At 41.1% G+C, this 25345-nt stretch overlaps 1 protein-coding gene across 1 annotated transcript; it reads right to left on the reverse strand.

The window, feature by feature from the left end:
* Positions 1–6: 6 nt before the first annotated feature.
* On the reverse strand, positions 7–25296 carry pik3r6 (phosphoinositide-3-kinase regulatory subunit 6). The gene is made up of 22 exons (XM_086032963.1): positions 25183–25296; positions 16636–16713; positions 15473–15550; positions 14532–14636; positions 14238–14329; positions 14020–14088; positions 12315–12447; positions 11693–11762; positions 11425–11605; positions 10985–11126; positions 9477–9563; positions 8101–8344; positions 6782–7057; positions 5710–5809; positions 5438–5557; positions 5009–5116; positions 4119–4221; positions 3967–4028; positions 3766–3856; positions 3616–3677; positions 3416–3525; positions 7–864 (listed from the first exon to the last, which is right to left on the reverse strand). The coding sequence occupies exons 3-22, from the start codon at positions 15528–15530 to the stop codon at positions 708–710; spliced, it is 2370 nt and encodes a 789-aa protein (XP_085889089.1). The 5' UTR covers positions 15531–15550; positions 16636–16713; positions 25183–25296; the 3' UTR covers positions 7–707.
* Between the last annotated feature and the right edge of the window lie 49 nt (positions 25297–25345).

The following is a 25345-nucleotide window of genomic DNA, read 5'->3' on the forward strand; positions in this document are numbered from 1 at the left end:
AAGAGGGACTTGTAGAAAATCTTCTTTATTTACATAAATTACATTTTCGACATTTGGCAACATTTTCATGCACTTTTGTGCACAAAAGACTACACCCATATGGATAGTGCATTGGGTTCAGCAGCTATACAAACCACAGGTGGCTTGTGAGATGCAATCACATTTTTCCCATGAATAGCAAAGCGTCAGCTCTTCAGCAGGCCCTCGACGATGAATGAGTCGGTGATGATGTGCAATCACAACACGCACGCGCAGCTGCCCTCTAATCATCCCCACAGTTTGGGCCGAAACACATTTGATATCAACAAGAAAATGGCAACCAAACACTGAGGTTGCATGTGTCCAATTTACACTTTCATTCCATTTTGTCTTCATAAATCAGAATCCGGGCTATACCGTGGAAGTCAAACATCGCTAAAGGTCGTATAATTTGGAGTTAGGCAAGTGACTGTCCAATCTCCATAGAACATGTTGTACTCAACATGTGATCTGGAGCCTAACCCTATCTGATTTTGGGTGACATTTTTCACGATGGTACAAGTGTAGTTCACTGCTGAGTAATTGTCTCTGGTCCCTTGCCCGCAAGTGGCAATGATGAGATGTTTCGCGGATCATGTTTCGCAAACAGGGACTCCAGTGTGTAGACAACTCTTACTCGAAATATAGATTTTTTTTTTTTTTAATCCACGTCGTCCATACTGCAGAGGTCAGGTGATGATGCCAGAAAATGTGTTGACAGGTAGATGAAGTCCTTTGCTCATGTATTTGCTCAGTCCAGGGTTCTTGTCCTCGCCCAGGTTGAATTTGGACATCATGCTTTTTTGGACGCAGTATCCAGGGTCGAGGCAGGGAACGATTTCAATGCTGAGGCACATGGCAAGAAAAAAAAAAACATTTGTATTTGTACATGCGTTGGCGTACTGTCGAAATGCAAACACACGCAAAAAAGACTTCTAACAATAGGCCGAGTGCATTTGCAGGAGGTCCACATTGAGCTACTGCGACCAAAATAAGACATTGGTTTGGGACAAAGCTGATTATGGGCCAAAATTATAGTCTCTTGAATCTATAATTGGACAAGTACAATCTTAGTTAGCTTTTTGGAAAGCCACGGTGCTTTGTCAGCCAAGGCAGTTCTTGTTCGTTTGTTTGTGTGCAACGTCCTGGCTGCACTTGGATACTAACATCTCTGTCAAATCAAAGTCAAAATCAGCTTGATTGTCAATTCCTTCACATGTGCTAGATATACAAGGTCATTGAAAATACGCTCCTTAGACTTATTGATCCCTTTGGGATGACTCCCTCTGGGAAATTTGCATTTCCAGCAGCAATAAGAACAAATAGGAAAAGAAAAAAAAAAAATCCCGGAAGTAGACAAGACGTAAAGATGCAGTAGAGATTATAACGCTCCTGCCCTAGAATAGATCTGGATATGCGAGCCTTTTTCTTTGTCAATTTTAGCTCTTTCTTTAATCATATCCAGCCACACAGTCAAGAAGTCCCTTTTAATCTACGTCAGGTTATGTTTAACTCCGGCTGAAAGCTGCACTGGCACGGCCCTGGGGTGTGTCAGTCGGACTTTTCAGGTCACGGATACACTACTGACTGTTTCAGTTCTGAGCCACAACAATACAGAGCCACATTTTATTACATGTTAACAAAAGTAAACATAGAGAGATGCTACTTTGGTCACCAACTGATCTCCAATCAGTTGGTGGCCAAAGCCCTGTGGCCATCCATGGTCATGACATCAAGCAGGTGAAAACGTTTAACTACTTGGACGCACATGTTGACAAGAACTTCTGCTTGTGCACACAGGTGGATTAATTTTTTTTTTTTTTAGCTAATTAATCGCAACATTTCATAAATGATCGCGATCAATCGTAATTTTCAATTACAATTTTTTTTTCACGACGCCTGGAAACGATAATTACTTGAGGAAAATCTTGGAATTAATGTGCAAAAAAAAATTAAAAGTATATTTTGACTCAAAGATTGTTCTAATAGCTCTCTTTGATCCTGGAATACGATTCTTTTCCTGTAAAACACAACTGTGGAACGATACAGATGTACAATTTATATCGTGTTTGAATTTGGCTTCCCAACGTGCACGAATTATTTGGGATTTCCCTCAAATGAGCCGTTGAGCAACCTTTTGAAATTAAAATTACGTAAAAATCCGTCTTTGCGACAGTGGCTCTCCTCTAAGTTTGGCTGCAAAGCGAGCAGAGGTCAGCTGTCACAGGAAGTAAATAAAACATTTTGGAATGCGTTATAAAATTTAAATGAACCTCCATAGTTGATGCTTTAACTTTGACAGCCCTATACAAATATGATTCTCATTTTCTACAGAGTGACAATCTAGTCAGTCCTCTGTTACGATATCGCCGGCAGATGATAATGCCAGAGTTAAAACTCAAGATGGGATTTCTAGCCATTTCAAAGCTGCAGGTAAAAATCGGGTAAAATTTCCCTCCCACATACACACCCCCTAATCCACAGGACCTTTTCAAGCAAGTGACTATCAGACAAGAATACGCCATTTTATAAGACAGTGCTCATGTGTTGCACTTCAAATATGTCCTTTTGAATTCTGAGAAGAGACACACAGTAGGCTTCCTTCATGCGGGCACAACCTATACAAACATTCCTTTGTTCTTATATCAGTCAAGCTCCTGAATAGCCGTAAATAGACGCGTGGGCTCTGTATATGGAAATGCGTGTACATTCGTGGCTATGCGAGTGGAATGGATTAATGCGTGTTTGTGATACAGTGTTCGAATGTATTAGCGAACCTATTTTGAGGAGAGAGGAGATAGTTCTGATATGCTGACGTGGTGACACGGCTCAGATTCAGAGAACAGGTCAGCTGTGATTGGTCGTTGTAAGCAGTTGTGATGTCATTTTCAGTCAACGGAAGACAAAATGGCCACGCCCCCAGAGATGGCTACAAACAAGTGCGTTTTGCCACTTAACTCATACTCCGCAAACGCAAAATTAATCAGAATGCTGTGTTTCAACTAGTGGGCCTCCCGGGAACATATTCTTGAAAAAAATATGCTTGGGTTGACTTCCGCTTTAAAGTTATATTTAAAGTTGAGTTCTGGTAGTTCAATAAATACTCAAGTTTCAAAGTCAATGAATGATCGTTTATTCATGACGATTTTAATATCAATCAAAATAACTGTGATTATTATTTTTGCCATAGTCCGTCCATCCACATGCAGCTCTATTATTGTTGTTGTTGTTTTTTTTTTTTTGCAATGGAGATTTTGGGGCTACTCATTGATTCAATAGGTCTCAAATGTTTAATCCTAAGAAAGACGTACGGTGCTTGTATTGCTGTTCGACTGACATGAGAGATATAATAGCCGACGATTTTGTCCCGATTCAAATGCAACATTATCCGTTTTACCTCTGCACATCATTGTAGATCCTTTGACAGTCTCTGTCTAATGCAACTCGGAGTGAGGACTGACTCTCCAGTGAACACATCTTGATCCTGTTACTCCTGATTTTGAACTCCTGGAAATTGAAAACGAGTCGTTCCTAATATCAAATGAGAAAATTCCAGTGGGAAAAAAAAAAAAAAGTGAAAAAAAACAAAAAACATACCGCGTTGCTGTTTTTAGCTTTTGCCGGCCATTCCTTCAAGGTGAGTGTCAAGCAGTTGAGATCTATTCGTTCAGAGAGAGAATGCAACACATGGTTAGCAACGGCATCCAGCCGGAACATTTCACAGGAAAAACTGAGAAAGGAATAAACCTTCTTTTGCACTCGATGGGATAGCGTTGATGTGAGCGCCTGTGGTCCTCATGGGGAGGCCTCTGTCTATGTCGCGGCCACTTGGTGTCACCTACGCACACACACGCGGCAAGCAATGACGCATGGAGTTATTGCATTAAACTTTAGGATTAGGATATATATATATTTTTTTAATTAAAAACAAAAAAAAAAAAAACGTACTTTTTTGTAAGTGACGCAGACAAGAGCTCCACATACATCAGCCACACTCTTCTTCTGCTTCTCTGTTTGGGGGGCAATTATGCTGTCAATCATCATTACTGGAGATAAACATGGCAGGGATACTTCGACATCCAACTAGCATCTTAAATCACCTCTCATTGGCGCTGAAGAGTGTCTGAGGTCAGGAACGGTCATCTCTAAATGTGTGAGGAAGACATCCTCCACTGGTTCCTTGGTCATGCTTGTAAATGTAATCTATTTATTTTATTTTTTTTTAAAAAAGCACACACACTACAGCATGAGTTCATTTGCGTGGTGATCATTTTAAATATACTGATTTCAGATGTACTACATAAAAGGTCGAGAGTAAGGTCTCCTTTGGAACTAGAATTTAAAATATTTAAAATATAAGCACCTTATTTCGACAGTGATACTTCTTTGTTTATAACATTTTCATTTTCAAACGTGCAAAAAAAACAAAAAAAAAAAAAAAAAAAACGAAAATAAACATACCACAGTAGAAATATCAACAAAAAAAAAAATAGTAATAATCAATTGCTCTATACCTTTGAAGATGCAAAGATTTATTGCAGGTATTTAGAGGCCAACTTGTTATGAACTGAATCACTGCCCGACATTTTTAAAGATGAGTTCCCCACATTGCCAGCCGAGCGTTTTGACTGATCTAGCAAGACCCGCAGATTATTGTGTTCGGCGGCAATATAAGCGCCTAACTAAGCGGAAAAAAAAAAGTGTCGACTCTCGTGTTTCACCAGAAAAAAAGTTAGTTTCTATCTCTTTCCGTTCTTTACTAACCAGCAATAGAACACAAGTTGGTTTCTAAAAACACGAGCTGGGCGAGACCCTTTTCCATGTCTACCCGTTGAAAACTTGACTACTTTGTTACATAAGTATGCATGGTTTTCATACTTCAACCATGTAAGTTGACGTCATAAAACGGGAATAGAATGTACTTTTTTTGGACATAATGCAATAGATGCAAAAAAATCTATGCAGGTATAAAACGAATGTAGGAGAATACCTTCACAAAGTAGATGTTGAAGCAGACCGGCTGCTGGCCCATCCGCACGTAGTAGGACATGATGTCAGACACAAACGGCTCTTTAGGCCTTGATGGGTTTGTTTGTAGCTGCAAAATAACAAACGTGCTTACTTGTGGCAAGTAAAGCCATGATCGTGTAAACAGTTATTTTTAGTAGTTTCAAAATGGCAGCTGTCTGACGGCGTTCATTTCAATGGAGCATCGTTATCTTTGTATCTAATCGAATCTCATCTTGTCAAATTTGATATCTAAAAATCAATTGCAGTGCGTGCCCCTGTTTACATATAAAAAGTTACCGAGATGTTGTGTTACTTTCTGTGTTGCCATGCCAACAGCATGTGATCACAAAAGCTACAACCCAATCCATACACTGTTTTTTTTAAATTTCTTTTTAAATTTTTTTTTTACCATTTTAGCTAGTTTGGGGATCATGCAGCCCAAACTGCTGATGTTGCAGTTGTACCACGGGTCCACTATGCTCAAATAGGACCCAAGAGTGCACGGATTCTGCTTGGACTGCTGGTTCTCCTATAAGAGAAGAAGAATGAGTCCAACCGACGACGGTAACCAAACACACACTTCTGTTACAGTGAAGAATGGTTCGAAATAGTGTTTGTATAAAAAAAAAAAAATAAAAAAAAACAGGCGGGCAGTGTGCTGACGAGGGGAAGTTGCCTCACCTTGTCAGAGGAGGTAGTGGTTGGCGCCGCGCAAACAGGGATGTAGTAAAACTGCAGGTTGACTTTCATGGTAAGAAAAATTCTCCGTGCTTCCCTTTTCCTGCAAAGGAGGGCGAGATGGATGAGAAAGCCAAACAACGTTCGTGCCAGACGATGACGCTTATTGACAGAGGCTATTGAACCGTATTTTTAGCGCTACAATGACTCATGGACATTATTACCAACAGGCCGCATTACTGTCCACTGGCACACTCTAATGCTGGGAAATAAGAAAAGTTTTATTTTGGTTCTTTATCTGGGTACATTCAATAGTGTAATTTATGAAAAAGATTTTTGAAATTTGTTACATCTGGTATATTTTTGTATTCTTGTTTTCTAAATTTCTTAGGAGATTTTTCATGGATTCGATGACAGACTTTGGGCACATGCAGAAGTTGGTTATCAACGAAGGTGTTGGTGCTTATCCAAAAATGATTGTCTTTGGTTCGAGTTCTTCATTCGGTTGAAATTGTAGATGATAAAAAATACACACACACGTTGACAATATTGAGCACAACTGTAGAATCTAACTATCTAAAATTTGTCATTATGGCATAAAAAAAGGTGCAAAATTAATAAGAATTTTTTTACGATTATGCCATCATCATCATCCTATCATTTTGTAATCGTGGGGTGTAATAATCATAATTGTAATTGAATTTTGTTTAATTGCACAGCCCCATCTCTGTATATATGTGCCATTTCCTTCTAAGATATATCTCTCTAGTAAAAGAGAATTCGATACGTATCTCAATATGTTTCAAAGCAGAACGAGTTTTAAATTAAGAGACAGCCTTAATATATATATATACCGTATATTGAAAAAAATATGAACAAAAATATAAATAAATTCCTGGGATTAAATGGCTGGACTGTGAAAAGACAAGTCAATTCGTCAATGGCAGTGAATGAGTTAATTATGAATTAATTAATTAGTCATTTAAATTGTTACATTTTATTACGATTTTTTTTTTTTTTTTTTTTGGTCATTTGTCATAAACCACCAGCTCCTCTACGTGATTGAATCCCTCACCTTAAGCAGTAGTAGGCATTAGCCAGACGGCCCACTACGCTGTCCCCCCCCATGACAACAATCCTGGCGGTAAAGAGCCTCTGCCGTCTGGGGAAGGGAGTCTGCGCAGCGTTGCTTCCTGCTTGCCTCTGCAGCGTGACTTCTCTTCCTCCTCCCCTGCTCCCAAGTCCTCCCGCGTGACCCTCCAAGGTGTCCTGCATCAGCGCCACGCTGTCCTTCACGGACGGTTTCACCTTCATGCCTCCACGTCGGGACAACCTGACTGATTCTTGCTCGCTGTGAAAAAAGTACAATCAGCCTGTTTCCACCAAGCATTCCGGTTCAGTTCGGTCGGGTACGCTCGACACTTTTCAGTGTGTAAAACACTTGGAGTGGAACGAGAGAGGTTCACGACAGAGAGAGGAATTTACACTATTTGTGTTTAAGAATGACAGCATATCTGCACTACTTGGTTGCCACATTATCTTGTTACATTGATGTTTTAGTTTTTTTCCGCTTATCTGGTTTATTTGGAAATGCTTCTTTTTCATAATGTATCTATTTGCATTGTCTTTCACTGATTAACCCATTAAAGTCTAAAGCGCCTGGCTCAACAGCTCCCCAAAACCTAAGGTCGTCTTTGGAACTACCCTTGAAAACTGCACACAGGCCCGAGTTTATTCATCGTTACTGTTTCAATCGAAGATGTAAAAATAAAGTGTCAGTGCAAGAGAAGCACTATTTTTAATTTTAAAAATCGAGTGGTAATTACCATCCTCTATTTTATTACAAAGACATCGATATTGTCATTGTCTACAAACTATATCTTAACCATAGATCACGTTCGACTAGTTCCACTGGTTCAAAGTCCACAAGCGCATCGTTTATATCACTGCCGTTCAACATTTCAAAGCTCCCGCGATCGATGGCGTCCGCCATTATGACTCAAAAGAATTCCAAAACATCCTCCGCGGGCTCACGACACCGTCACGTGTTAATCCACTCGTTTTTAGCCATCACCGTGGGCGGCCATTTTGTCTTCTGTGGACTGAAAATGACATCACAACTGCTCACAACGACCAATCGCGGCTCAGATTCAGAAAACAGGTCAGCCGCGATTGGTCGTCGTGAGCAGTTGTGATGTCATTTTCAGTCGACGGAAGACAAAATGGCCGCCCCCAGAGACGCCTAAAAACGAGTGCATTAACACTTATTCCACAAACGCAATATTTATCAGAATGACTTGTTTCAACAAGCGGGCTTGCATCAAACATATTCTTGAACTTCCAATTTAACAGTGTTTTTCCCCACAGTGGGTGTCATCAATCGAATCCTTTTACCTCTTGCAGTGTTCCCATGACGCAGTCACGCTGCCCGAATCGAGCAACGCCACCGGCGACGTGTCACCGCCATGGAGCAGGTCTCTTTCGATGCCGCTGTCATTGGACATGACAGAGAAGCGGGTCTTGTCGGGTGGCATCAGGTCACCGGGAGAGTCGCCCAGCTCGGGGTCTTCGTGCTCCGGGCAAAGGGAGATCTGTTCTGACGAAGAGCTGGAACGCAGCCACTTGGCCACTTCACGCCCTGTGGATTTTCATACAGTCACTAAAGAGTAGGGACGGGCACCGAGAACCCGGAAACGAGTGGAACCGGGTCCATCATTCCGGTTCTCCAGGAACCGTCCAGATTTTAGAATGTCGGTGCTAAGTTTCGATTCCTAGTTAGCCGCGCGGATGAGCTATGAACAAAGTACGCCGAAGCTGCGTAGCAATAGCACGGAAGCTCGCCCCCACTCGAGCTGCCGTGGTCCTCTCGGTCAGCCCCTCCGCTCGCTTCATGCCGCCCGGCAAGCGCGGACCGCGGCGGCGACTAGGAGCGTGCGCCCGGCCCTTGCCACGGATATCCACAGCGGCGGCAGCAGTCGGCGATAATGCCCAGACAGGCCCGGCTGTCTCATGCGGCCGACGCCTAGCCATGGAACTGACGCGATGCAGCTTATGACCCAAAAGTCAGAATCGGCTAATTTACAACATTGAGGCATCAAGTTCAACGCACAAATGCACAACTTTTCCTTGCCTTGCCCTTACAATGCAGCGTTGTGTTTGTCATATGTATTTTCTTTCTGAAGCAAGACAAGGTTAGCCAATCAATTGGTGTTCACTGTATTGTCTTGAACTTCTCAAAAATAAAGCTCTTGTGAAAAATAATACTAAATAATAATACAAACACATCCAGGTGTATGTGACAATATCTGAAAAAAATCCTGGTAAAAGTCTTGAAATACTGCGCATATTCAATTTGGCGTTGGGCTAGACTCTTAAATATGGGCTCAAAATCATTGGGGTTTTTTCCCTTTTCAATGGTATTCTTCTATATACTTTAAATAAAGCTGCCTTGCCCAAAATACAGAATTTAACGTTTTTATAAATATTTATCTGAAGGATTTTCCAACTGTGCAAGTGTAGGTTAGTGAGACTACACAGCATTTGTTTTTATTGTGTTTAAAGCATAGCTATGATTGTAACCTCTCAAGAGTGTCAAAATGTCCGTTTTTATGAGGAAAAAAAAAAAGGATAAAAAAAAAACAATGATTGAGGGCAACTAGAGGAAATGTTGGAACATATTTTGACCCCTGTTGAACTGTTAGTTAATTCAGTTCAGCTGACTGCTCTGAACAACTTCCTGTAGACCACCCACAGTAAGCAGGGCCACTCACAGATATCCAGTTCGTCTGTCCACCGGTGGAAGCTCATCTCAGGGTTAGGAAGAGGGCAGTCAAAGAGCGCTCCAACGGAAGCAGCCTCTACACAGAGACGCACATTCGGAGGAAGAGGAAAAGACCAAAAAGTGTCACAATTGCACTCAGAACAAAACATCCCCGTTTCCTTAAAGCTGAGACGACAACAGTTTCATCAGACGGGGCAGCAACATGACAGCGGTGGAAATAGATTTCCGGGAAAAAAAATAATACTTGAATTTGAATATTCGATGTCAGCTGGATTGGACTGGCAGGGATTTTGATGACACCAAAAACATGTCAATCAACAACTGTTGAACAAGATCCTGAACAGCAGAAGCTACAGTGGACATTTGTAGATTTTTTTTTGGGGGGGGGGTATCCTTCATTATTAGATGAAAATCATGTTTATTTGCTGTTATTGTGGTCAGGCCAAAGCAATAAAATAACCACGCGTACTTTGTGACATTTCATGGGCTCTTGGTGTTGTCGTTAAGTTGAATTCAATGATATTGTTTTTTCGTCTACATTTGAGATGTACACTTTTGTTGTCGCTCCTTGAATGCACCACGTGCGCCGTCAAAATGAAAGTATGCTTCTGTTTCCCTCTCGACGCAGCTACTAATCACCCGTCTACTTTGCTGTCACAGCTTGACTGTATTCCATTCCGATGTGTCTTTTTAGGCTAGCATGCTGACTAATACAATTGACGAGCCTCTTGTGAGAGTGGTCTTGTTTGTGTTGAATCATTTTACTGCAGTTGTTTACGTAACGCGGGTTCATGATTGTGTATGCTAAACAAATTGTAGGACTGTGAACCCCTACGAACATACAAATGAGTGTTGCTGTCACTCGATTCATCACTTAAGCAGGCAAAAATAACATGCGGAGTTCCCCAGAGCTCTTTTTTGGGCCCCTTCAATTACTCATTTCAACACAGTGAATCCAGTATGTATCCCAAAACGTATGTGTGGAATTGCCTGTTGATGAAGCAGAAGGCAAAATAGAGCGCACAGCTTGGCTGCTTTCAACTCGTTTTCTATTATTATTGTTCTCTCACCCTTTTGAAAATAATACTGTCTATGAATTAACTGTTTGCTAATGAACATCATTTTCCCCATCAAGGAAATGTCTTTGAGAGCAAACATTGTACATGCAGTATGACTGGGGAAACTACAAGCCCTTTCACACACTTTTCGTATGTCATGTTAGTCGAACTTTATAGAGTTTACTTCGGTCAGCTGTATGGTCGTGAAAAACACAAGGACCCTTCAGATGGTCACAAGAAATGTCGTCTTCTAATCTCATTTCACGTTATGTGCCTCCCACCAGACTCTGCTGTTCATAACCCGCTGCTGCGGTTACAGCGGCGGCCCTCCGCTTAAATCATCTATGACGATTCGCTCATGCCTGCGCCACAGCGTTCGTTGCATCTGTGAAACGCGAGCTGACAAAATGCACCGGTTGTGGCGTTCCGTATTTCCTACCCGAGTTCACGCCTGTGACGATGTCGCCGTGCAGCTGCTGAAGGCGGCCCTTCAGCGCGCCCCCCACCCTGCTGCGACCCTCCTCCGCACACCGCTCCGCAGTCGCCATCACATCCTGAAAATGAGGCTCCACGTCTATATCCTGTTCCAAAACGCAGAAAAAACACGCGAGTGAGCACACACAGGAAGATAAATATATCCAGGCGGGGTATTAATAGCAAAGAGGGGAAAGGTCTCAAGTGGGTGTGTACGTCCTAACCCCTGCGTGTGTGCGTACACGCGTGTCCTGATGAAGTGTTATATTAGGCCCAGCGCCAATGGAGAGCGGACCTTCAGTGAGGATGTTTTATTTGGCACGTACACACTACATGGGCCGGGGGATTTTAGTAAGTCAGTAGGGGAGAGAATACACGAGTAAACATTACAGTTGTTGCACTGACTTTTAAGATCTTAGCCAGGACGGGTCCATGGCACTGCTCTCCTAGAGCAGCCTGGATGGAGTGTTGGACCACATTGCGCATGTGATCTATTGGACTTGAAGCCGATGCTGCCTCAATGTCAGCCGACACCACTTGCGCCAGGGAGTCAGAAAAGACCTCTGGATCAGCCAGAACAAAAATCCTGCCACCCATCACACACAATGTTTATGATAGGCCTCGTGGCATGACATATTGCAAAACATGTAAAGAGTTATAATTCATATCATACCTCTCCTGAAAGGGATAATGCTCATTCTTTAGTCTCTGCTCCGCTACCACCATCCTCTGATACAGTAGACCTGCGGTATTAATTTGAATTCATACACAGTATACTAGGGATGTTACGATTCATCGAAGCCTCGATTCGATTCGATTTTCAGTTCCCGATTTTCGATTCGATTCGATTTAAAAAAAAAAAAATCACTACCATGCTTGTTCTCTGTGCGCTAGTGTGATGCTGCAGACATCCACAAACGCAATACGCACATAATTTGATCTACACATTTAAAATGTGCTATGTATCCGGAAAAAAAGACATCATTTTTTAGCACTCTAAATTAGTATATTCTAATGACCTAGGTATGTTGTCTTTTGTTAGGTGTTGCTGTATAGGGCTTGTGAGTGCTGAGATGATGAGAGAGTCGATTATTCGATGAATCGGTTTGAATCGATTTTTAAATGGGTTTTCGATTAATCGGGCCGAATCGATTTTTAATCGATTTTCGATCAATCGTTACATCCCTACAGTATACAGCAGCAGAACAGATGTACCGTAGTAATCCTGTGAGGGATTTTTAAGGCAAAAAGGTTTTGTCTGGCTTCTGCAACTGAAAGACTGAGAAATACAGTACCTGGAACGGAGCGCTCGGTTTGAATTCTCCTGGCATAGCTGAGGCCAACGGTGCAGTAGGGCAGAGGGTAGGTCAGCAGTCGCTTACAAAAGTCGTAAACCCGCTTATACAGCTCATCCGGGATGTAGGCTGTCTGCGATATAGATGAACACGTTTTTGTTAAACGTACAAGTTAGCAAATACAGTATGGCCTGTATGTGCTGTCAGAATACCTTTTTTTCGCCTCACAATTTATACGGGTAAAGTATTAAAATAGTAAATATAACTTGTAGGTAGCCTAACTCAGTGGTCCTCAACCACGTCACAGTCAATTTTGTAGTGGACCGCACACACACAGACAAAAAAAAATAAATAAAAATTCAACCCTCCACACCGTCGATTAGCTTCCGATTGAGAATTGTGATATTACATTACCAGCTGCAAGCTTTGAGCATATTTATTCAATGAGATGCGGCGGAAATAGGCGCGACTGCGGCCAATCAGAGTCCAGCTTTTCCATCCAACTTTGGTTTGCAAATTGAAGTCAACAGAATCCGCCAAGAAATGAAAGAAGAAGTAGTCAATAGAAAGTAATCGAAAACGATGACCAAACGTGCAGCTGGTGGGCAGCCGTGGCTTGGCGTAATTTTTTGGGCAAGAGAAGTTCCTTCCCGTCGCGTGTGCGGCGGAATTTCCAGAGCGTCGTGGAAGAGGAAGCCTGTTGTGAAAGCTATGTCGTCAACAAGGCAACACAACCAACCTGTTGAATAATTTGAACGAGTAGCACCCAAGTGGAAAGCACGAAAATGCGAGGCAGAGTTTCCACAGCCAGTTTAGCCGACAGCAATCATTCTTGCCACCTTCTGATCATGCACATTTGCACGTAGCAATGATGCTAATGGTGTGTGGAGGGTCATAACTTTGAAATAATTTTGTTTACATTTTAAGGCGTATTCATTATTCCTCAGGGGTCCGTTTTTAGTCGTTCCATGCGCTATTTTACATTGCTCTAAATGTTTGAAATGAATGAAAAAAAAAAAGGATGCTAATAAAATGTTGACTTACTCTAAAATCAGTGTTGTCAGTACCAATGCTTCAAAGCGGAAGTCATCCCAAACATATATTTTTAAGAATATGTTCTATGCGGGCCCACTAGTTGAAACACAGCATTGTGATGAATATTGTGTTTGCGGAATAAGAGTTAATCCACTCGTTTTTTAGCCATCTCTGGGGGCGGCCATTTTGTCACTTCTGTCGACTGAAAATGACATCACAAAAAAATGAGCTTTAGAAAACAGGTGAGCCGTGATTGGTCGTTACCTGAGCCCTGAGCAGTTGTGATGTCATTTTCAGTCGACAGAAGTGACAAAAATGGCCGCCCCCGGAGATAGCTAACAATTGTTGGATTTTGTTGCTTAATTCATATTTCATATTAATCATATTGCCTTGTTTCAACTAGTGGGCCCGCATAGAACATATTCTTGAAAAAAATATGTTTGGGTTGACTTCCGCTTGAAAACTGACAATTTAAAAGCAATCTAAAGTAGATTTATATCGGCCCCACCCCCAACTCCCTGGTAAGGTCAGCGAATGGTTGCCGGTCCGCGAAAAGCATGTACTGGTCTAAACCAGTCCGCGACAAAAAAAAAGGTCGGAGACCACTGTCCTAATTGCCGGATGGGGAAAAATCAGGAAAATAAATGAGACTTATTCATAAAAATTGTACCTGAATGATGGCATACATGAGCGTGTGGAGCAACGGGATGATGTATTCGAGACTGCTCCACCTCTCCGCCTTAAGAGAAACACACTCATCTTCAGAATCACAATCAGAATCATCTTTACCGGCCAAGTTTGTGAAAAGCACACGCCGTAAAATAAATCAGACCGGAGTTTCGAATTCCGAAAAGTTGAGTGAGAGAGGAAAGTGTAGCGATCAATCACCTTCTCCAGCTCTTTTATCAGAACCCACAGCAGAGACAAGCTGTTGGCCGGATTGTTCTGGACCTTCTTGTGTAACGTCCATCTTAACATTCCTACACGGACACACACGGACGGTTAAAGACGTCGACTTGTTAAATGTGTCATAATCTTGAATGGCTGTGTTGAGTTCAAATATACCGGCTGACTAACGGCTGATGCTGAAGTGGCAGAAACAACATCAGCTGAATGTGCAGCACTAAAAGATTGACTTCTTTACACGTTGCAACTGTAAAAAAAAAAAAAAAAGATTGGCACCTTTGTTGAGACAATCCGGGGACTGTCGCGCGTCTGTTTCTCGAGGCAGCACAGCCTGGACGCAGCGGTACAATTCTCGCTCGGGAACCGTCGGGAAGGAGCCGGCTGGCGAGAAAAGTGGCGAGATTAGTTGATTTGCAACTAATGATAATAAACGGAGTATTTTTTTCCCCTGTTTGATTAAATGAAAAACACTTACGTCTAGGGTTGTAACGATTAATTGAAAAACGAATTAAAATCGAGTCGGCCCGATTAATCGATCAATCGAGTTGCTTAAATTCATCTAGAAAACGATGTCTTGAAGCATTTTTTTTTTCATTCCAGAATAAGGCTGGTAAGATTCTCACTTTTATTTCAGAATTCTGACTTTATTCTCAGAATTCTGACTTTAATGTCCGACTTTATTCTCAGAATTCTGACATTAAAGTGGGGATTCTGACTTTAAAGGGAGAATCCTGACTTTATTCTCAGAATTCTCCCTTTAAAGTCAGGATTCCGAATTCAAGTGACTTTAAGTTTAAAGTGAGAATCGAATCGAAATTTAAAGTCATTTAAAGTCAGAATTCCGAATTCAAGTGACTTTAAGTTTAAAGTGAGAATTCTTTTAAAGTCAGAATTTTCACTTTAAAGACAACACTGACTTTAAAGTCAGGATTTTGAGAATAAAGTCAGAATTCTCTTTAAAGAGTTTAAAGTCAGAATTCTCATTTTAATGAACAATTCTGACTTTAAAGTCAGAATTCTGAGAATAAAGTCAGAATTCTGAAATAAAATTGAGAATCTTGCCAACCTATTTTTCCCCCCCCACTGGCCCTAATCCTCTTCCGTAGTTTCCGCGTTAGAATATAACGCATTAATGTTGAAAAAAAAATTTTTCTCTAAAATTGGACACAAATATTTTGGACAGGACGGCAACGATATGTTACTTGTGTGTCACTTACCTCTTGACTCCATGTTGAACAACTGGCCAGTGTTATCCCAAAGAGCCTGGCAGGTCATGGCTCACATTCATTCTGTGTCTAGAAAGAAGCATCGCAAAGTTGACACTGACAGGAAGTTCAGATGACAAATATTGTGACAAATTCATTGTCAAACAGAAAGTGAACATACAGACACTTCAAGCAGCTGACGGTGCAGGCGTTAAAATGTCATTTCTGGTTGATGACGCGTGAGCGACAGCGCTTTATAAATCTTACTTCATGTGTCCAGTATTGTCTACTTCGTTTAATTTTCCATACTTATTTTATTCATTAAAGAGTGTTCATATCATGTAATCTCTTTTTGAAGTCTATTCAAATCACCCACTAATTGAAATGACAAAAGATAGTTTAAAGAGGCGTTGTCAGTTGGCTATTAAAAAATGTTAGTTATTAGAATTATCGGCGGGTTATATATTGGCGCTAGCTGTTTTTTTTTTGTTTTGTTTTTTACGATGCTCACCTAAAATTAAGAGGAGCGATTCTGCTTCAAACATGTTCCCGGCTGGCAATTTCTGACAAGTATTCGGAGTATTTTTTTTAGAGAAAAGAGATGGACCCTAATTAGACTGTATTGTTGAGGAACAAGCACAGAACTTCCACTAATTAAAACGTTTATTGTAACGCTGTAATGGTGAGTTCAATATTTATTGTAATCATTTGTTTTTATTTGTTCATACAACTGTCAAACAGTCGGTGCAAAAAAGGCGGGGCATCTAGAGCATGGTAGGCACACCCCCTTTTTTTAAATTTTTTTTTTTATTGCTGGGCTTCCAAATATGCATTCAGTCATTTTTTTCAGACTGCGTAAAACAAAACGCTCTCCTCCAAAAGTCAGTCAGCACATCCCATCTGGCCGGCTACGCAGTGCATCTGCTGATATTAGTCATTTTCAAATCTTGGATTTCAATGACATTCCCAAATCTCAAGCAAGATCCATCTGTTCATTCCCAGTTTACGGGGGGTGGGTGTGTCCGAAGTTTGAACACTCGAAGATGAGAAGTGCGGGTTCAGGCCCATAAGAAAGGACTTATGGGCAATCAGGAGAACATAGACCTCGGTAACTAAGCAACTAACAATCCACAACACGCACTCGGAAAAGCTAAAGGTAGAAATTGCAGCCTTACCACACAGACGTCACACGGCAGGTCCACACACTCCTCCACCATGAGAAAACTGTTCCAGTCAACTTGTGTATGACAGCGCTGAGGGAGGGAGGGGGGAGGGGTGGGGGAAGAGAGAGAGAGAGAGAGAGAGAGAGAGAGAGAGAGAGAGAGAGAGAGAGAGAGAGAGAGAGAGAGAGAGAGAGAGAGAGAGAGAGATGGTGTGAGGTTATTAGAGGTCGCATACAGTTAACATATGTGCAGGTGTTTGTATTTTTTTCGTGGGCGTGTGTGTGCACGTGTTGTGTGTCTGCTTCTACCGTGCCTAAAATGGTGTTTTTGTTTGCTTTGTAGTTTTATTTAAAGCGGAAGTCAACCCAAACATATTTTTTTTTTCAAGAATACGGTGACAGCAGGCCCACAACACGATTAATTTCGCGTTTGCGGAATATAAATTAAGCAGCAAAACGCACTCGTTTCTTAGCCATCTCCGGGGGCGGCCATTTTGTCTTCTGTCGACTGAAAATGACATCACAGCCGCTCACAACGACCAATCGCGGCTGACCTGTTTTCTGAATCTGAGCCGTGATCGGTCGTTGTGAGCGGTTGTGATGTCATTTTCAGTCGACAGAAGACAAAATGGCCGCCCCCAGAGATGGCTAAAAACAAGTGGATTAACACTTATTCCACAAACGCAATATTTATCAGAATGCCCTGTTTCAAATAGTGGGCTTGCTGGGAACATATTCTTGAAAAAAAAACATGTTTTGTTGACTTCCGCTTGAATATTTTGTCTTGTTTTTTCCCGTGCCCCTTTTTCATGTCTTCTCAACTTATGTTGGCCAATCAGCTCCCTCCACCACTCGTGTCGTGTGCCTTAATTGTCTCATTATGTTTTATTTTGTCCCCCCCCCCCCCCTTTTTTTTTTTCAGCCCGTGTCGGTTCATTGTTGTCGTAAGTCCCGTTTCCTTTGTCAAGTCGCGTCGCGTCACATAGCCTGTTTCCTGTCGTGGTGAGTCTGCTCCACGTGTTTCTTTGTAACTTGATTTTGTTTTTCTAATAAATATCTTATAAATATCCCGCGCTTGGGTCCTCCACAATTACACCGCAAAAGCCTTCATTTGTGGAAAAAGTGATCAAACCGCCTCCCCCTCATTAGGCTTCAGGAAAAAGTCCGACAGTATTTCCAGTAATTTAGCACTACTCATAACCCACTTTTCCACGGCGCATACACGCAGGTTTGGTGTGTGCATTGCAAGGGTTTAGTGTGCTGGATTTAGCCTTGATCCCAGTAAGAAAAGCAGCAGTGAATTGCCAGCGCTGCCTCAGCGGCTCAACACTGACCACAAGCTTCCGCCCGCCTCCAAAGTTTTCACTCCCTCTGTGGTGCTTTTTATTTTGCTCACCCTCGCAAACTTTCTGTTCACTACTTACATGCAACGCACCTGATGCCGGTATTGCAACTTTTGTCCCAGTTTGACTTTTACAAAGGGTACCAAGTTGTAAAGAAAATAAGTCACAATTCCAGAAAAAAACAAAGTTGGAACTTTTAACCAGGAATAAAACTGAGATTTAGATGATGAACTAGTAATACAACAACAATAAAGTCTGAATTTTACAAGCATGATTTCATAAAACATTGTAAAAAATGTTGTGTATATGTATGAAGTTTTTACTATTGTGATAATACAGTCATAGTTTTAAGAATAATGGCGTGAAATATACGCACAAAGCTTTAATCTACAGAGAATACAGATGTCAAATCATGGCGACAAAGCTTAACTCTAAAGTCGTGATTGGACCAGCGTGGAGTCAAATAAATCTGAGAATAAATTTGTAATTTAGCAAAAACAACGTCAAAACATATTGAAAATTGTAAATCGTGAGAATAAAGTTGGACAATTGTGAGAATAAACCTGCAATGAAATGACCTTTTATTCTTGTAACACGACCAACTTTTTTTATTCTCCAATTCTAATTCATTGATTTTCTGTGCGGCCCAAATATTTCCCCATCGTCCTTTATGCAAATGCGTAAGCAAAATATAAGGCTGTGTAATATTCTCCCACATGATTCTCACACGTACAGTACGTAAGGTACGCTAAGGAGTCATTAGTGTGCAAGGCTGCAGTCTAACCACGAACACCACGTGTACACTTGACAGCGTGCACGGTGCAGAAGCCGACACGCATACAACACTTCCTCTGTCTAAATGAGTGGGCAGACGATGATGATGAGGAGGAGGAGGGGGTGGGGGGTGGTCATCTATAAATAGATTCCTTGCTAAAAAACAAAAAGGCTTCAGAGATTTGATTATGAGGTGAATTAGAGATTTTTGTCCACTCGTGTTTTTGTGTGCGCAGGCTTTTCCACATACTGTGTCATCACTTCTCCATAAACTGTATGTCACCTAAGTTTTAGTTTGTGTCATAAACAAGTGTTAGTCACAATGTTCCAAATTCCGTCTTGCTTGGTCACACAAGCTGGTAAACTCAGACGAGTGAGCTAATGCTGTGCTTAATAACGCAAGTGGGCAAGGGTTGAATATATGTCATATTTTGTAGTTAGTACGGAGAACAAAGTGAGTCAAGTAAATAATGTCTTTGAAACCAACTCGTGTCATAGCCCTGATGCAGTCAACCACTGCATGATTGCGGGGCATAGCGAACGAGCCCTGCCGCGAAATGCGCGACTAACTAAAGCCCACCCAAAACGCTTTGTAATCGCCTATTGATGCCAAAAAATGACAGCAAATTGTTTTTTTTTTCTATTAGACAAAGCCCTCACTTCAAGATGGCGCCAAAGCAATATTTCGATTTTAGAACAGGGTTCACAAACACGGTGCCCGCAGACTACAGGTAGCCCCCAATGACCATATGAAAGGTCTCATTTTTGTGTTGCTATTCTTTTATTAAATCACACTTGGCATACATTGGCAATGACAAAAAAAAAGACGATGTGGAGATGATTTACCCCCAAATAGTTTAAGCACATATGTTATCTCGGAACAATGTACGAACGTGATAAGAAAGCTAACTTCAAAATAAACCATACCTTAACAACTGATATATGGACATCAGTGACTTGGCATGCTTTTATTTTGACGTTGTATCCGGTAGCGTGTTGCGGTTTGACGACTGACTTGAATCGTCTCGTCTTCCAGACTGTGTTTGGAGGCGTTTATTGCCATCACAAACTGTTGCTACCATACTTGTCAACTTGTACGTTTTCCCCGTATTTTATACGTTTTTTGATCATTTCAAATTGTGTACGCCGTATATACATTTTTGTCCGGGGAAAAAAATAAAATAAAAACTCGTTTTTTGTTAGACCGATCTCGTCTTGCCCATTTCGGCTCTAATCCGGAGCGTCCGTTAGCGATTCCGACTGCAAATTTCGGCCGACTTTCACGAGCAAAATTATTTCCCCTACCCCCGTTGAGCGATAAACAATGTGTAAGATTATATACAGAAATGTACGGGCAAATTACAATTTTTGTAAGATTCAGCACAGCCTGGGGTTGACAGGTATGTGCTACTGACGTCAAAGATACAACGTTGTCCTGAATAATGTTCAGTCACTAATTGAGGGCGCTAAAAAATACTAAATGACGTCAACATTGTACTTTACGGCGCCTGTTGCCAGCATTCCACGCTAGCCGACAAAATCGCTGTTGTGGTTCTAACAATACATTCTCATAGACCAAAATCTGAGGGAGAGACTTCTCTAAATTCTCACTCATATACCTAGAGAGGAACTTGAGAAGGCTTAATGTTGGACCCTGTAATTGTTATGTTGCTTGCTCAAAAGTGTTGCCGATATACATGGCAGTGTTCCATCTTATTAGGGTTACTATGAATCCACTGATGTTCTCTGAGCAAGTCGAGCTCCTACGGGATTTTTCAGAAACATTTTGCTTAAATTCCAATTTGCAGGATGTCTCTGGAAAGGCCTGCCCCTGATGACTCTTTCAAACATCCCAGTGTACGTGAATGTCTTATGACATTTTCTTTCCATTGGCCTATGGAGGAATTTAGAATCATGCCCTATATGAGCCCCGCCTAGCAACAGGCAAACACACAACGTCACCAGGAAAATGTCAATCAGTTTATTAGTTGGTTGTTGAATAATTATCTGACAACCAATGCAGGGTTTACGCTGCCTCTTGTCTTAAAATCAGCGGAGATAGGCTCTAGCTGATCCACAACCATAAAGTGAAACATGTATTTAAAAAGGTATATGAAGCAGCACTGTTGTTTTTCTCAACGTGTACTTAATGGTTTTGTGACCCACTCGTTTTTTTCTTCTGTTACCGAACTATTTACAGTTGAAGTGATTCAGTTCCTGCTCTATACAAAATGACACTTGCCCGCCGTTGCCGACAGTCGCCATACGTGTGGCGACGGTCAAACAAGACCAGGAACAATGCGGCTGACCAGAAAACAGGAGCGCTCGTTTCCGTTCTGGCGTGCTTAAAACGCCTCGGAAAACAGGAAGGCGCTGACAGCAATGCGTGGAAGTGCGCTCGCAGAGCAAAAGAGCGCTCGAGTGGAAATCGAGTGGAAATCCCCAACTGAGGATTGCCTTGGAAAGGTTCCTCTTACTGTACATGAGTACATGGTGTGTGAGTATGTGAATGTGTACAGGTGTGAATGTGTGAGAACTGGGTCAAATTTACATTTGGGTGACAATTGTCCCCAAATATTATACAGTATATCGTTTTTTTCCACTAATATCGATGGTTTTTTTTTTTGGGCAAAATACTATTTTCTAATAACAGGCTATATCGAGTAAGAGATTATGTTGTAAATTTCACAGAATAGCAGCACTAATATGTAGATATTATGAAATACACAGTTTTGGTGGCAAAAAAAAAATCTTTTACAGTCAGAGTTTGTTACAAAATGTAGCTTTTTAACACAACAAAAAATATAGGATTTTGTGGAAAGATGTATTTTTTGGGAGTGTTTTATGTTTTTGTGCGTGGCAATTTTTTGTGGCAAAATACTTACTTTTTTTGGACAAATTACAGCAATATTTTACAATATTTTTGTTTTGTGGCTAAAAAAAACCCATTTTGCATCAAAATGTTTTGGAGCTAAATGATGCTTTTATCTGAACTTTTGGTGGCAAAATCTGAAGATTTTGTGGCATAAACAGCTCTTTACAACAACAATATTTACTTGTTAAGGTAAAACAAATGTATTTTGAGGAGCATGCATGTTCACCATGTTGGTTTGAGTTTGTTTGCGGAAACATTCCCTAATTGTGTGCGTGCATCGCTAGAGGGACGGCTTGTGCAGGCACAGTGACGCTTACGCCGCTGGCAAAACAGCGGAATAATTTGGTATGATTTTCTACTAAGTTCTTACGTAACACAAATCAGAAGAGTGGTAGAGTCGCCATGGTTACTAGTGATAAAGTACAGCTGGGGCCTGAGGTACAAACTTGTGGAGAAGAAACTAAGTACAATTTATTCGTATAATGCTTGTTCAAGACAAAGGTCACAGATTGCGCCGACACGCGCACACACGCACAATCATACACACACAACATACATAAAAACAGTGTGTATGATGAAATGCAAATAAAAATTCAGTATCACAAGATGCAGAGAGCGCTCCGGTTAACATTTAATACAAGCACAGCAGTATGGCTACAATATAATACAGTAGCCAGCAACAAACAATGTGATCATAGAGTCGTAAATGTGATGGAAAGTCACGGGTTAAGGCAATCCAAACAGCACTCCTTTAGAGACGGACGTATGGCTCATGATACTTTATTGACTATTCGCTTGGAAGTAGCTTTAGCCGGTGGGGAAGATAGTGTTCGACAGGCAGTCGAGAGTTAAGTCGAGTTTACAGATGTTTTTTTTTTTTTTTTCCCTCTCATCTTATGAAGGCGCCTTATCAAGTGACTAAGTGGTCATCTGACTGTTCAAAGCATCATGAATGAAGCCGGGGCCTACAACAGCAAAAAAAAAACGACTAAAGAAAAAAATAAATAAATAAGACACTAGCAATTGGTTGTTGTTTTTTTTTTTTTTTTTTTGCCTGGAGTATTCTTTTTGTCCTGAGTGTACCTCATGATAATTTACAATCTTGGCTTACATCAGGGGTGTCCAAACGTTTTTGTTTGAGGCTGCATTCCTAAAAATGCAAGGATCACTTTGAAATTCAACTTACAATTTAAATCGGTCAAGCAAGCAATATTTTCTGGTTGTATTGGAAAAAAATGATACATAGCAGCTTTCTGCTAAAGGTGATAAGACAAGTTGTTTAGGATTTTGGGGTGGCCAATGGCCCTCTATCCCACTAGACAAGATCCACCCCTGCACTGATGAACAGCAGCCAAATCCCATCTCCACATTCAGAACCAAAACTGAGGATGATTAAAGTGACATGTTCATAAATTGGACCTTGACACAGCAGAATGTGTAAGAAACAATGAGTGCTTCTAAAATGTAATTCCCTTTATTCACCAGTATTTTGAATAGTAATTTTGTCTTTTATTTTAGTCGTAAAAAGTTTATTTGTATCTTTGCATCTCTAGAAAAGCTGTACAGTATGTGAACCAATTCATTAATAGTCACGGAACTTATTTTCTATGACCTTTTCTCACTCTGCCCACTTACACTTTTTTTTTCTTGCGGTGTCAAATACCATTTTTTTTTTTGGTATGTGCCGCAGGGCAACTGAAAAAATGGATGGCGGGCTGCAAATGGCCCCCGAGCCATAGTTTGAACACACCTGTCTTACATTCAAAGAAGCACCACCACGTTTACTTCAATTTTTTTCTGTTGTGTCCACATGTGCAATGCTGGCTCCACAACCACAGAACGGTTGGGTGACTTTCTGCTACCGTTTTCAGAGAGACGGAAAACTAAATGGAACCGTTGTTTCAGTGCTGGAAGACCTCCACGTGATACCTATATTGTCCCAAGTACCATACTGAAAAGTTATTTTACTCTATTTGGAACAGTCACAATCAGGATGTGACGCAAACAGAGTTGCGCCTCGGCACCATTTGACTTGGTACCGTCAAACAGGCAAATAGTGGTAGTGGCTGGTGCGATGTAGTGCTGAGCCATATGGACAAAATTTTGAATCCCTAAATCTGGAGTTCAGATCTTAACACCTTGTCCATGCTAATTACGAGTAACATTAACAGCACTTTTCTTATGGTTTCCCCCTTTCTGCCTGGGGGTCCTTTGGTCAGTAGTTGAAATCAATTGTTAGATTTTTTTTCTTCAAGATTTGAGAGACAACTTCTAACAGTTGGTGTCTTTATTTAGCCAACACACAGTGAAGCATTGCTGGCAAATAAACAACACCCGGCATGCCCCTCAGAGCCAACAGGAAGATGGACAATAAAACGAGGAAGCAAGAGGAAATACTGCTGTGTTTTTTGATTTTAAGAGACACAACACAGCGCAGAGGGTGGGGGAGTTTCATTCACATCTGGCACACTTATCAAAACGCTTTTATTATCTCAGAAGGGAAACATATAAACAAGCGTCCCTTGGGTCTTCCTGAATAAAGTCGGGTTTTAAATGCAGGATTTTCAAAAAATGTTTTCACTCAGGACCAAAATTGGAAATTTTGCTCCTCTCTGGAATCCATTTTTATTTTCTAAACCGCTTACCCTGTTGAAGGTTGCAACTAGCTAGAGACTACCCTTGCTAACGTCAGTGAAAGGCTGACAATAACCTGGACTGGTCTCCATTCAATCTGTCTACAAAAAGTGACAAACAACATTTCATCTCACATACTCACATTCCAAAGTTGAATTTATTAACTCACGAAAACCAATCCATCGTTCAATTATACATTGGTTTTCTATATTAGTGTTTTTGCTGCTACATACAGTAACAGATTTCTGTTAAAGGTGATAAGGCAAATAGTTTCAGATTTCTGTGGTTTTCGCTTAAACGTCAAAGCAAAAAAAATTAGCCGAACAATGGCTTGTTTCTCGAAAACATATCCTCTCACTATGCCCACCTCCACTTTTTTTTTAACTATCAGTGTCAAATGTCATTTGGTTTGTACATCCCGTGGGCCACTAAAAAAATGAATGGCGGGCCATAAATGGCCCATGACCCATAGATTGGACACAGTGGTCTTAATCCCAGAAAAGTAAATATTTCCTGTACATTAAGGGCATTGATATGCCGCAGTAGCCCTAGTGTGGCTATTTGTTAGTTATTTTGTTGTTTGTTGTTAATTTACAAAAATAATAAGCAATGTAATTAATAGGAAGTTAATGGCCAGATGGAACGACCTGCATTGCTCATTAACTCTTTATTAAATAGCTCAGAGCCACAAATATAAATCTTTGAGGAAATGCAACTGATGCGTGACATTCATATCATACCAGTTTAAGATGTGATTAAAATTAGCAGCACAACTTGGTTTGTGTTACAGATGACACTCAAGCAGAACGCCCGCGGAGTGATTTAACACCTGCTAGCCTGACTCATTCAAACTTTTCCAGAGCAGCAAAACCACAAAACACACACGTATGTCATCCAAACATGTGAAATGTACCTTATTTTAAATAAAACTTACCCTGACTGGAGTGAAGACGACGACATCCGTCAACTTTGACTCGGCGGCTACATTGTCCTCAGTGTGGAGGTTTGACCACGCCCATCGGGATAGTCGACCAATGGAGAGGCCGGTAGAATTCACACCCAGAGCACAGAGCAACCAATGAAATCGCTTTTCAAAT

The sequence above is a fragment of the Filicampus tigris genome, chromosome 6, assembly GCF_054856515.1.
Source record: "Filicampus tigris isolate MCC_2025a chromosome 6, RoL_Ftig_1.0, whole genome shotgun sequence".
NCBI classification, from domain to species: Eukaryota; Metazoa; Chordata; class Actinopteri; order Syngnathiformes; family Syngnathidae; genus Filicampus; species Filicampus tigris.

Bases quoted from the DNA above. Each gene is read 5' to 3' on its own strand.
- pik3r6 (XM_086032963.1), bottom strand. From the start codon at position 15,530: ATGACCTGCCAGGCTCTTTGGGATAACACTGGCCAGTTGTTCAACATG. The intron at 8,345-9,476 runs GTGAGTGGCCCT...GAAAATCCACAG, and splicing joins GACAGACGAACTGGATATCT to GGCGTGAAGTGGCCAAGTGG. The intron at 865-3,415 runs GTAAAACGGATA...CATGTGCCTCAG, and splicing joins ATCTACAATGATGTGCAGAG to CATTGAAATCGTTCCCTGCC.